Source organism: Erythranthe guttata, chromosome 8 (genome assembly GCF_056151865.1).
Source record: "Erythranthe guttata isolate IM_541 chromosome 8, IM_541, whole genome shotgun sequence".
In the NCBI taxonomy this organism is placed as follows: Eukaryota; Viridiplantae; Streptophyta; class Magnoliopsida; order Lamiales; family Phrymaceae; genus Erythranthe; species Erythranthe guttata.
Window position 1 is genome coordinate 13,368,584 of NC_142540.1, and position 13,396 is coordinate 13,381,979.

Sequence of the window (13,396 nt, forward strand, 5' to 3'; positions counted from 1 at the left end):
CTAAATCACACAAAGATATTGTCTTAAGATTGTTGTTCCCGGTATATAAAACGGGTAGTGAATTTAGTAAAATGGTCGAACAAATTAATTAGTGAAAATACGAAAAGATTAGCCGAGGCGAGAAAACTCTTTCCTTAAGACAATATTGTCCCGCTACGGTGCTTACGGTTATTTGGCAATGGTCTCCCAAGATACAACGGCTAACTCGACATATGAGCACTCAAAATCCCAAGTATAACGACCGTTACTTTGTGTCTCAAACTCTCGAATCGAATACGGAAGAAAATATTCTACGAAGAATATTTCCGGGCTAAAGAAAGAAGACTTCCATAGAACAAAATTATGGAATTGAATTAATTTTTATGTTGTTTTAATCAAACATGTGGAACTTTTTATTTATAGGTTTCCAATGCTTGTGAGTAATGAATACAACCCTTAGTAAATTAAACAAATGAAAAGATGTGGACACATCTCTTCATATTGTCACACCTATTTGATCAAATAGGTGCCTAAAACCCCTTTTCTAATTTCCATTCAAAAATAATTTTATTTTATTAAATAAAATTCCCAACAAATATATAGCATGTTCACTAAACTGAAGAACAACAAAATAGGCCACTTTTAGCAAGAATAATGCTAACAGACTTTAACAATTCAAATAACAAAATAGCATAACGATAGATATCTCTATAAACTAGGACATTATTCAACTGAAAATGACTCAATAAAAACATCTAAAGACTTGGCCTAAATTTCGTATCACATCATTTAGGTTGGAATGTCAATATATTGAATATGCAATCTGGCAATATATTGGAGGGTGAGTTACTAAAAGAAATTGCTATAAATTTGAGATCGAATAGTAAATAATATCATTGTAATTGGACCAGAAATGAAGTACAATAAAAATGGAATAAAAAAGACCACAAGTTGAAACTAAGAACAATAGAAACAGGGAAGCAGAAATAAGACAACCTAAGACATACATACATACATACATTTGAGTGATCAAATAAAATAAAAAATCATTTTTTAATGTGCTTGACCTTGCGCCATCCCTTCTTGCAAGAATTACCCACAATCCTGAATCCTTTCTTGAAAATGAGTTTTACCCCATAAGCTCTCTTCTTCACTTGCGTCTCAAAACTTCCCATCTCTCTCTCTCTCTCTCTCTCTCTCTCTCTCTCTCTCTCTCTGCTGTAGATAGAGAAAGTGCAGAGAATTTCTTTAAGTGCCAATAAGTATTATCTTAGGTGTTGGTGATTAATTAATTTGGTAAGTTGAAGAATGCTTACCATTTTATAAGGTGGAAGGGGAATCGTGCATCCAACGCGTATGTGCCACGTGGCGATGAGCCAATGGAAGACTCGTGTATCCAACTTGCATTATTACATTTTTTTTTTGGGACAGCTTTATATATTATCATACAACAATGAGACGTGTGTTGTGAGGCATCTTACTGTAACTGGTCCCATTTCTTGGCTTCAACTCATTACTATACTTTATATAATTAATTAATGTTTTAATTAAATTATTATCTTAACACCATCTATTTTTTCTTTAAAATTATTCGAAATATCTCCACTCTAAATATCTCCACCCAAAAGACATAAATATTGGAGTTAGTGGACTATGTCGGTACAAGTTGCGAAGGTACATAAATTTTAGGGTTATTTACAAATAAGCCTATCAATGAGTGCTTATTCATAAAGAGGTTCAAACAAATAAACTATTTTACAAAAAAGTCCACACATGATCCAAATTTTTGTAAAAGATTAAAATAGCCCCTCATACTTTAATATGTTCCAATTTCATTCTTTAATTTAATTTAACCTCAGTTTGACCCAAAAAATTCATAAATTATTCAATTTTGACCCAAAACACATTTTTATGGACAATTTCGCCCGTCACCGCCGTTGACCGTTGGTCTCCGGCGTTGACATTTTTTTTTTCTTTTCTTCCTGATTTTTCCGCCGGTCTCGGACCTTGACTTTTTTTTTTCTTCCTGATTTTTAACCCACCAGTTTCCGGCGTTGACTTTTTCGATATTTTTTTTCTTTCTTTCTGTAACATCTTTTTTCGTTTAAACAGCAATATTGTTGTGACTGACAGTAATATTAACTATATTACTATTAAATACATTAAAATTAACTGTACTACAGTTTAACATTGTAATATTGTTATATTAATCTCTACCACAGTAATATTAACACAACAAAACTCATTATTATTGTGTAATAGAGTAATATTACTATGTTGACCGTTCAACAAATGTAAACATAATAAAAAGCCAAAATAATTAATATTACTGTGAGTGACAGTAATATTACTATAACAACAGTAATATTACCGTCAACCACAGTAATATTACAATAAATATCGGCATATACATGAATGTTTCCTTTATTTATAATAAACTAGCATTTTTTTCCCCGTGCGATGCACGGGATATTATTTCAAAAGTAAAAAAAAAAATTAATTTAATACCTAATAAGAAAATATAGTACATTAACATAGTAACATTTAAGAATGTAGTATTATTCATATTTTATATAACATTAGTTTTTAAAATATTACATATTAAGATTTATAATCCAAATATATAGGTTTAGATTTAACAAATCAAAGTTGTATATTTATCTATTTAGATTTGAGATATATTAATGAAAAATAGGAGATTGATAATTGTTGAAAATTAGTACATAAAAAATATTAAAAATAAATAATTACAGAATTACCATTAGAGTTTTTTAGGGTTGCCCATCGTTTCTTTCTTTTATATATAAGATAAGATATTAAAGGGATGGACTTATTGGTGAAAGAGATATAGCCCCTAAACCTAGAACAATAAAGATGTTTGATAAGGGACTTATGCACAAAACCCCCTAAATTTTATAGGCAAATGGCAAATAAGTCTATGACAAGAGTACTTAATTAAAAAAATACATCCACTTTTTTTTTTTTTTTTTTTTGTGTTCTAAATAAATTCACCTCATTCAAACTTATTTGCAAATAAGGAAAATCATTTTATATATACCAAAATTACACCCAACTCCTTAAAACTCTAATTTCATGATTTACACCCCAATTTAGCTCAATTTCACCAATTAACCAATTTTGGCCGCCACCGCCGGTCTTCGGCATTGATTTTTTTTTGAAATTTTTTTTTACATGTCAACCGCCGTTAACCACTGGTCTCCGGCGTTGATTTTTTATTTTATTTTTAAAACTAGTTTTTTCTTAAAAAAATATTTTAATTAATATTATTGTCTTGGTCTGCTATATTACTGTCTCAGACACTAATAATATAGTCAGAGGCAGTAATTTACTGTATTAGTTAATTTTATCGTCCTGGCCTGCAATTTTGCGGTCTTCGGCGGTAATATTACTGTCTCATGCAATAATATTAATGTTTGTGACATTAATGTTAATAATATTGTTGTTCGGGAAAGTAGTGTTCAATATTACTGTTCGGAACAATAATATTAATGTTCGTGACAATAATATTACTGTTTGTAGACATGGCCATTGGGCGGGTCGGGCCTAGGTCCTAGTTCGACTTTTAGGGGACCCGAAACCGACCCGCGGGGAGGCGGGCCGGGTCTGGGTCCAAATTGGTTCTTCAAAAAAAAAATTTAAACAAGAAAGAAAAAAAAAACTTATATTGAAACTTGAAAAAACATGAGATTAACTTTAAATTCAAAATTAAAAAAATAATTGAATTTAAACACTAAACAATTTTAGGAAAAAATGAAACAATTAAGACCTTGAGACATAAACTAAATAAAATGAAAGTTGTGAAGATTGGATTATGGGTATTTATAAGTGAAAATAATAATTGAGAAATTTTTCAAAATTTCAAAATTGAAAAAAAAAACAAAAAAACAAAATTCAATCTTTCTTTTAAATTAAATCGTATTTTTTTATATTTTTCAAAATTAAATATATATGCATTTCTTATTAGTCGAGATTTTTTATATTAATAATAGTCAAAATGACAATTAATAATTTATAAAACATTAGTTATACAATTATTATAATCATTTTACGGTATTATTTATATTTATATATTTATAGCTAAGATTATTATAACAAGGAATATATATAACGTAAACAAAAGGTGTAAAATGATTATAATAAATAATGTTAAATAGATAATTAATATCATATTCATTATTATTAAATAATTTTAATTAATTTATTAACAAATATAATATAATAATAAAAAAAATTAAATTGAAAGGACTTGAGCTTAATCCATTTAAATCTTACGATTCGATTCTAATGTTCGAATAAAATGTAAATGTAAAAAAAAATTGATTAAATCATATGACCTACGATTTTTACAAATTAAACCAATTATTAAAATAGAAATCACATCATGATATTTTGATTATACTCGTCATATATAGTTTTATTTTTAAAGTAAGAAATTAATTAGAATGAGATATAATATATTTTTGTTAAAATAAACATCATCTATATTCTTAAATAATTATCTTATGATACAATAATCAATAATTTTCATAAGTTCTTGTCAACAATTGAGGTGAATCGATTTAAATTAATTAAAACGAGTTGTAATCTATTTTCTTAAATAAACATCTTATTTTATTTTTCATTCGAATTTTTTCACACTATTGATTTTAATAACATAAGTGAGTTTGTATTAAGTTAACGCGTTTGTTTATATATTGAATTGATTCAATACTTTATATTTTTCAATAGTGAAGATTATAAATGATATAGTAATAAATAATAGATGTTTTGAAGTATTGAACAATGATTCTATATATATTATTTTTAAAGTTTCCTATATTGCATTTGTAAATAATTTAATTTAAATTATTTATTAATAATTAATATGAAAATTAATAATTTATTTATCATATTTATCATTTTACTCTAGCGTTATATGTATATATATATATATATATATATATATATATATATATATATATATATATATATATATATATATATATATATATATTGCCTACATTTAATCAAATATGTTTGTTGCTCCAATGGTTAGAGTTGCCCAATTTTGTCCATTTTCCCAATACTTGGTCGGATCCATGATCAAGGGGCGGGGTCGGGGCAGTCTCTGGGTCAAAAAAGAAATTCAGAAAAAAAAAAAGTTAACACCGGAATGTAGCCGGAAAAAAATAAATTATTTTCTGAAAAAAAAAATATTTAATTTTTTTTTATGAAAATGGGGGTTAATGCGATATATTTTTTCAAATCCGAGGTCAATGTGTAATATTGAAGAAGTTAGATATGGAATTGATGAAAATTATATTAAGGGTATTTTAGACAAAAGACATGATGATGAATTTATTTGCAACAATATTTTTTATCTGGACCTACGTGCAGTGGCGGATCCAGGATTTTTGCCAAGGGGGTTCGAAATTATAGAATAAAAAATTTAAATATCACTTTATAAAAATAGTGGACCAAAAATTTACAATTTACAAATTTTGGGTGAATTGTGGAAATATTTAAAGAGAAAAAATGTGAAAATGTTAAAAATAGTGGACCAAAAATTTACAATTTAAAAATTTTGGGTGAATTGTGGAATATTTAAAGAGAAAAAATGTGAAAATGTTAAGATTTGAAAAAGAAGTCAGTTTTTAAGAGAGTGGGAATCGAACCCCATGACCTATTAGTCGATATAGAATACCTTTACCACCTCAACCAACAGCCTTTTTTGTCAAATTATCTATAATAGTAATATTTTTCCACAGCCAAGGGTGTGCAACTGCACACCCTAGACCATAGGTGGATCCGCCCCTGCCTACGTGCATCTTAGTTCCTTATCACGAGCCTACTTGCGGTTTGTCCAAATTTTATTTCAATCTAAACGAACCTTAGCCTACATGTAAATATATATGGGGCAATTACTTTAATTGTACTTTTGCTTACATTATTAAGTTCAAGGTTTTTTTTTTATTTATATTTGTTTTTATAATTTAAAGATTTAAACAATGTTGGATCGGCCATATGCAACTTCTGTCGTAGTTGAATGGAATGAGTTTTTATTATCTTTTGAGTCGTTTCGCTTCAAACAAAGTTGGCCTTTGAATCAAAAGTGAATCTGCAAAAATCATCACCACTACACCATTGTTGAATGACCATCTCAACCAAAAGTTTAAGCTTAAGGTGGACATTCAATACGATTTTGATATCAGAGTCAGGCCACCGCCACCCATTTCAAATATTTCAAGTACAAAAGGCTTCAAATGTAATTCGTATGTACTTGAGGGAACGTATTGAAAATATTAATATAAAATGATACATTTCACTAAAAACTTAAGTTTTTCGTTGAGGTGTCATTCAACAACCATCATAAGTATAGAAAATACCACCACCACCTTAGTGTTGCAGAAAAATACCACCATGGCAAGAGTTTGCAAATCGTAACCAAGAATTGCAAAAATCATTACAAACATCGTCATGGGAGAAACTCGGGAATATGCTTGTCAAAAAATAGGTGGAAAAAGATGGGCTTAGTTAGTAAATTAGTCTTGATGGAAAATCACCGTACAACGGTAGCCTCAGTTCGTAGACATCATTTTCACTGGAAAATAGTCTCAATTCAAACATGAGTTTGATTCACACTCAATGTTCTCATAAATATTTACCATCCCAATAGAGGGGTGTGTAATTAAATAGTCAGGTCTTATTTGGTAGTCGATTAGTCCAATAATTTCGGATCGACCCAAAAAAAAAATTCAGACCAATTCCAAAATGTTGAAACAAACACTTAAGATACAAATGTGGAAAACAAGACGAGAGCATTGTAGAGGGAGTGTATGGCTAAAGATGTAGTTAGGTTACCTGTCCAACAATAAGAGCAACCAAGAACAAACCCGACAATGAAAAGTTGTATGAAATTATCAGCAGAGAAGTGAGCTGCACTGAAAGCAATTGAACTGATTATAACTGCTTTCTGCCATTTCATTTTGGAGCAAAGAGAAGTTAGAAGAAATCCTCGATATACAACTTCTTCCAGAAACGGAGTCACAAAGCAATAGACGAGAATGCAGGCTGCTGTGGAGCTTGACCCACTCGAAATTATTTCCTTTAGAAACGGATTGTTAACGTCCTGTAAATTCATGAAATCCCAGGTTAAGTGATTTAACTAGAGTCTGAAGAGATCAATCTCTATCAAATGAATCGAAATTTCGTATAACATTTTTGTCTAGATGAACAAAAGCAAATAATAAAATTGAAATAACACTCCAAACCAAATTGAAGAGTAACAAAAAAAGAAAAAAAAGCACAGCAAATCAACAACAACAATGCACCACCATTAGGCCTTTAAGCGATGTGTGGTGTCTATATCCGACCTTCGACAAACGGGTGAAAACAGTTTCCACCCGTGTATGTCGGAATGTGTTGGTGTGCTTACTACAATGTAATAAAAAAAAAGGTACAGAAAAATAATAAAGTAAATAAATTCAGATACTTCTTATATCAATACAAAATGCGGTTCCTTATAAATATAATGTCAATTAATTGCTACGAGTTACCATAAATAATAAATAAATATTATTTTCCCACTGAAAACCTCACCCTACACCACCCTATCCGAAACAAAAAAATAAATAATAAATAAATATTATAATAAGAAAAAGTGGGCGAAGGTGAAACATAAAGAACCTAGAAGATCATAATCAAGATGCAATGTTAACTTTCATAACACAGTGGTTTTACATAACAAAAGAGAGAGATAAACTTATTCAATCACTCTCTTCAAATTAAACTAACCAACATAAGTTAGACAAATTGACGAAACCTTAATCCTACGGCATCTTTTTGTTGGCTTAGTTCATGGTACATCTCATGTGTATACTTTTAACCCGGTAATTGCGTGATATGTTTATTTGTATCTATAAGTGATGTGTCTGTTTACTGGATTTACATCTCATGTGTATACTTTTACAACAGCTAATTGGTTGCAAAGTATCTGAGGATGCCATCTCGAGACAATTATAGGATTTCAATGGAAAAAAAAAAAAAAAAAAATAGGACCAAAGAAATTAAGGGAGATTTTTAAATTAGAAGGTTCATTTTCTTTTAAACCTTTTTTTTTAATAGATTTTCTTTGAAACTTGGAATTGAGTGTTAGTTTCTCTATTGGAGCAAATCTAGTCATTTGAATTCATTGAGAATTGGAACTTCACTCATACATTAGAGATATTCTATACGTGTTCTACAACGACCACGTTAGTTGAGTTAACACTTTGATTTGCATTCTCAAATAAATTGGGCTGGTCCTTTTGGTTACAGTTATATCTGGTAATACTACCTTCACGACTTACGGAACGATGTCGATGCTGCATAGAGATACCAACATAAATAGAACGTGTTAAATTATTAACTCGATAATTTAATAATTCGCTAAATTAGTAGAATTTCTTTGGTCCCGACTGTATTAATTTATAGAGGTTTAACTGTATTTAGTATTTTGAAATAAGTACAGAGCTAAGTCAAAATCCACAAGAATTCTTTATTTGGATTGAAAAATATGTAACTAAGGATTTCAATTCCATCATAATAAAACCATTGAGACTGTTTAGATGAGTTGATTTAACAATGGATTTTATTTTTTTAGGATAATTCTAGTGGATGTGAAAAATCCACTCTATATGGAGTCATTTGAAATGACCTCTAGTACATTCATAGAACGTAGTACGAGTCTTGAGATTATATTCGCACTTAGCTCTTTAGACTCTATTGCATATGTTGTACTTTTTAATCTTTGATTAACAATGAGGGGGTCAGACCGATAAAGTAGAACCGTAATTTTCATGCCTACCTCATCATTTCCCAATATCTAATATAAGTATTATATGTTTGGTTATGAGAACTGAAAGCAAAGCTAGTGATGATAGTTTCATGCTTATGCATATTATTATGTGTAGAAACAGAAAAAAACTAAAAGTAATTGGAATTTCAATAAGCACGTTCGTTAAGTTTAATATTAATGCATTTGATTGAGTGAAAAGGGAATAATCTTACCTTGGGCCCCATCAAACTGTCAGCAAAATACGAAGCAGCAAAAACCAATGAAAGAAGAAAACCAAAACCAAGCACTGATGCTAGTAACCCACTCCTCTCTTTGATAGCATTAAAGAAATCTGACAGATTATACCGAGGCTCCTGTGGATACTTTAGAAGCAGCAGAACAATGCTAAGCTCCAATATTTGAATTCCAAGTATTAACAGTGCCTGTGCTGGAAACAACAAAAAGAGTTCTATCCTTAGTACCGACAGCTCCGAATGAAGACAAGAGTTTTAAAACAAATCTTACTTCTTTTTCCAAACCTCTTATCTATGCACTCAAATTTGACGTTTATTGAACCAAAATAATTCCAAGTCAACATAGTGATCAAATTATTTCAGAACTTTTTTTTTCTCCTTTTTTTCTTTTTGGAAACATTTTGGAAACTTGCCTTTGAAGGCATAAATTTGATATTAGCTTTTGATATTATCAATTGCATGCACATTTCATTCATCAGCTTTTGTATCAGAAATGGCAAAAAAAACTTACCTCAGTCTGTGGATCGAGAACTGGTTGATTTAATAAATTGGCAGCAGCAGATAAACCACCATAACTCAAAGGAATGTGGATGCTGAACATATAAAATCCCATCGAACTCCATACACTTCCAATGTCACCTTCAGTATTTGTTTTGAGAACTGAAAATCCCTGTTATAAGAACGGAAAAAAAACGATGTTACAATATTCTTTTTAATGATAAACTAATTGACATCGGCCTCGTGTGGTTGGTTCACAAGATTATTTAATCAACTACGACTTATCTTACCAACCAAAACAAAGCCATAAAAGATATGAACGGAGAAAAGGTCAAATTCCACATACATACTGTTTTTCTACTCATGAACAACTAACAATCCAAGAAAATCTAGTTTCTAGCAACCTTATAATATTCAAAATCAGATTAAATCTCTATTTTTCAACTTTCACTCATCCATCAGAATGCAGCTATTTAAAACCAAATTCAAGAAAATGATACCATATGCCAATTACAATTGAGTAACACAATCTATACATTAAGAATCTTGCATATCGGTACATTAACATTTATCAACTGTACACCTACATCTGCTTTGCGATATGACTTCCCTAATTATTTGACTTGTGCATAATCAATCAGTTCTTTGGGTTTGACTTTTGGAAAGAAATATTTAATTGCAGCCAAAAAAAATATCACTTGAAAATATCATTGACATAAATAAACAAAACCTTGACAGTTCAAATTAAAGATTAAATGATAATTGCACATTAAGTGAGAATTCTAATCGATGGCTCGAAACAGATGTAAACGTGTGGATTGTCGATCAAGAAACTAACATAGACAATCGAAATAAAGTTGGAATGATTTTGTACTTGTAGTATTGAAAAGCATCTTCCCTTCTCAAAAGAACAGATTCTAATCTTGCAATACATAGTAGATTCATTTCACCACATCATCAATTCTGAGTTGATCCAAAATCACTTCACGTGAAAATATAACAATTACAGAGCTCCAAAAGAAGTTGTAAAACATCATCAATTTGCATGATGAATTCAAACCAATTTTTTTTAAAATCACCAAAAATTGAAAGGTTAGGGCAAAAATAAAAATAAAAAAGTGTAGAAAACGAAAACGCAGGAGAAATTGGAAAGAAAGCAGTAAGATTTGTTTGTGCGGATTGCATAATTTCAGAAGAAGAGCATTCTAGAAATAGTACTTGAGAGAGAGAGAGAGAGAGAGAGATAAAATAAGAGTAAAAAAAATAAATTGAAAGAAATGTAATATCGAAATTGACCTCCGAAGTATTTTCATTTTTTGTGGAACGGCAATTGCAGGAAGAAGAAGCTCTGCTGCTGCTGCTGCTGAGGAAATTGGAGTTGAAGAGAAGTTGTTTTTTATTATGATTAGGTTTGCTGAAGTTGTTGTTGGTGGTGGGGAAGACATTCAGCAGAGAAATAGTGGTCATCTCATCTCCTTCCTATATATTTTCTGCACTTCCCTTCTACAATAACTCTTCACCTAGTCCTATTTTTTTGTTGGGATAACAATAATTTGATAGAGAATTAGTGTTAAATACACTTTTTGCACTTTGCACCTTGCACCAACAATGGGTTTTTATTGTTCCTATTACTATAGTTTATATCGAGGACATAAACTTGACTCAGACTCCTGAACAAGTCAAGCAACAACTCAATGCTTGAAATTTGAGCTCGAGACTGAAGATATCGAGGAGAATAATTTGTGGTCTCTACAGACTTAAAATTTATCAATCGATCAGATTTTTGTCCATCAATCGAATTACATCTGGGAGATTTTATGGAAAGCAAAATTATCGAATAACACCTACGGAAATTTGACTATTGAATAGGTCGCAAGATTCATCCCGTCCCATGGAGGAGGACAGTGAATTGCTAGCACCAGAAGTGCCATGTCTAAATGCAATATGTGCATTAGTGTACTTAACTCCATGTACTCGATATGATTTGGCATTTTCGGTAAATTTGTTAGGTAGACGTAGCTCACATCATCGATATGCCATATGCATTAGTCAAAGATACAAAGCTCATCGGTCATACCGAAATTAACCATAAGTCATATCACACAAAGCTTGTTCCCAAAATCTATGATTTAGTATTCGTAAAATAGTTATGCCTTTGAGGTATGTGAAATGTACCTTAGGTCACTTAGTAGAATTATGTAGAAATTTAGCTTCACGAGATAGTGCGTGAATGCACATAGCCTGAAGTCATTATTGGGCATGTTCGAAATTTCAGTGAATTGACTAACACAAAAGATCCTGTGAAATTGTATTTCACGTTAATGCATCATGCATTGAGAAAATGAAGACGAACTTCATTAAATGTGACAACTCCAAGCGCATAGTTTTAAAGTTTCTTTTAATCAGCAATACGTACTCAAACAATTATGGTCCTGCATATAAATGAGTTGGGATAACTACATTGACCTGTTTATCAAATCTTTGTTTAAAGGCCACATTATGAAGCATGATAATGCTATTGGTTTGTGTATGTTATTCGAGCTCGCTCCCTTGTAGACATTAGGGGAAGCTAATTTGAGGGAGAGTACTGTGTAAGTAATCAGTATCCAGAAGATACTTTGGTGCCTTGTTGTACTCTTTTTGCTTCGTGCAAAGTTTATTTTTTCCAGGATTTTCGTTACTCGCCAATGTTTTAACGAGGCAACATATGTTGATTAGAAATATTGTATGTTGTACTCTTTTTCCTAACTGGTGTTTTTTTTTTTTGCACTTGGTTTTTATTACTCGAATGGTTTTAATGAGGCAACATGAAAATTAAAATAGTGGCTCGATAGGAATCTCCAAAGGGGAGTGTTGTAAATAATATAAATGATGTGGCTTTTCCTATTTTAACCATACTAGTAATCATGCCCGTGCGTTGCAAACTTGTAGGGTCGCATTCAACAAAAGGAAGAAAATAATTGTGTAAATAAATGATAGTACAAATCGAAATAAAAAAATCTATAAAATAATATTGAAATATATATATATATATATATATATATATATATATATATATATATATATATATATATATATATATATATACTCACCGAGTGTCAATATATAAAATATATGTTAAACATAAAATAATACAAATTTAAAAAAGAGGACGGCTATTTGATATACCAATTGTTTTTGCCTTCAATACCGCTTAAATAATAAACAATATAATAACATTTATATTGTTATATTAATATAAATAAAAAATAAATAAAAGAAAGCGCTCGTGAACCGGCTCGTGAATTCACGAACAACTAAAAAAGAGTTCAAGCCCGACTCATACAGAAATTTGAACTCAAGTTCGAGTTCGAGCTTTTTTCGAGTCTACTTAGCTCGTTTACACCCTAGAATCATAGATAAGAATATGTAATTTAAAATATTGCATTATTTTTTGTTTTTGGGGATCACAACCTCTCCTACAATATACTAAATAATTTATGATAAACATACTAAATAATGAAACAAATAATCAATACTCCCTCTCTCCCATATTATACGTCGTTTTGAGTGGTTACATGTATATTAAGATATTCAATAAATATGCATAAATTATATCAAATATAACGTAGTAAATACTAGAATACCGTTGTTATTAATTATTTTTTAATTAACTAATTAAGAGTAATAAGGGATAAAATTGATAAAAATGCAATTAATGCTTTATTAAAACTCTAAAATGACAAATAATTTGAATTAAAAAATATATATATCTATAATAAGAGAGATATAGAGTACTTTACTAGGCTTCAACATATCATGAAATTGTACAATTCCGATTAATCACTAAACAGATAACACACATATATAT

General features: G+C 30.1%; 1 protein-coding gene across 2 annotated transcripts; it reads right to left on the reverse strand.

Moving 5' to 3' along the window:
• Nucleotides 1–6,574: 6,574 nt before the first annotated feature.
• LOC105970625 (CAAX amino terminal protease family protein) lies at nucleotides 6,575–11,113 on the reverse strand. Of its 2 annotated transcripts, none has more exons than XM_012995456.2 (4): nucleotides 10,843–11,113; nucleotides 9,560–9,718; nucleotides 9,028–9,237; nucleotides 6,575–7,108 (listed from the first exon to the last, which is right to left on the reverse strand). In XM_012995456.2, the coding sequence occupies exons 1-4, from the start codon at nucleotides 11,011–11,013 to the stop codon at nucleotides 6,767–6,769; spliced, it is 882 nt and encodes a 293-aa protein (XP_012850910.2). In that variant the 5' UTR covers nucleotides 11,014–11,113; the 3' UTR covers nucleotides 6,575–6,766. The 2 variants fall into 2 exon arrangements, with proteins under 2 accessions (XP_012850910.2, XP_088678040.1); XM_088821914.1 differs by lacking the exon at nucleotides 10,843–11,113 and adding an exon at nucleotides 10,421–10,691.
• Between the last annotated feature and the right edge of the window lie 2,283 nt (nucleotides 11,114–13,396).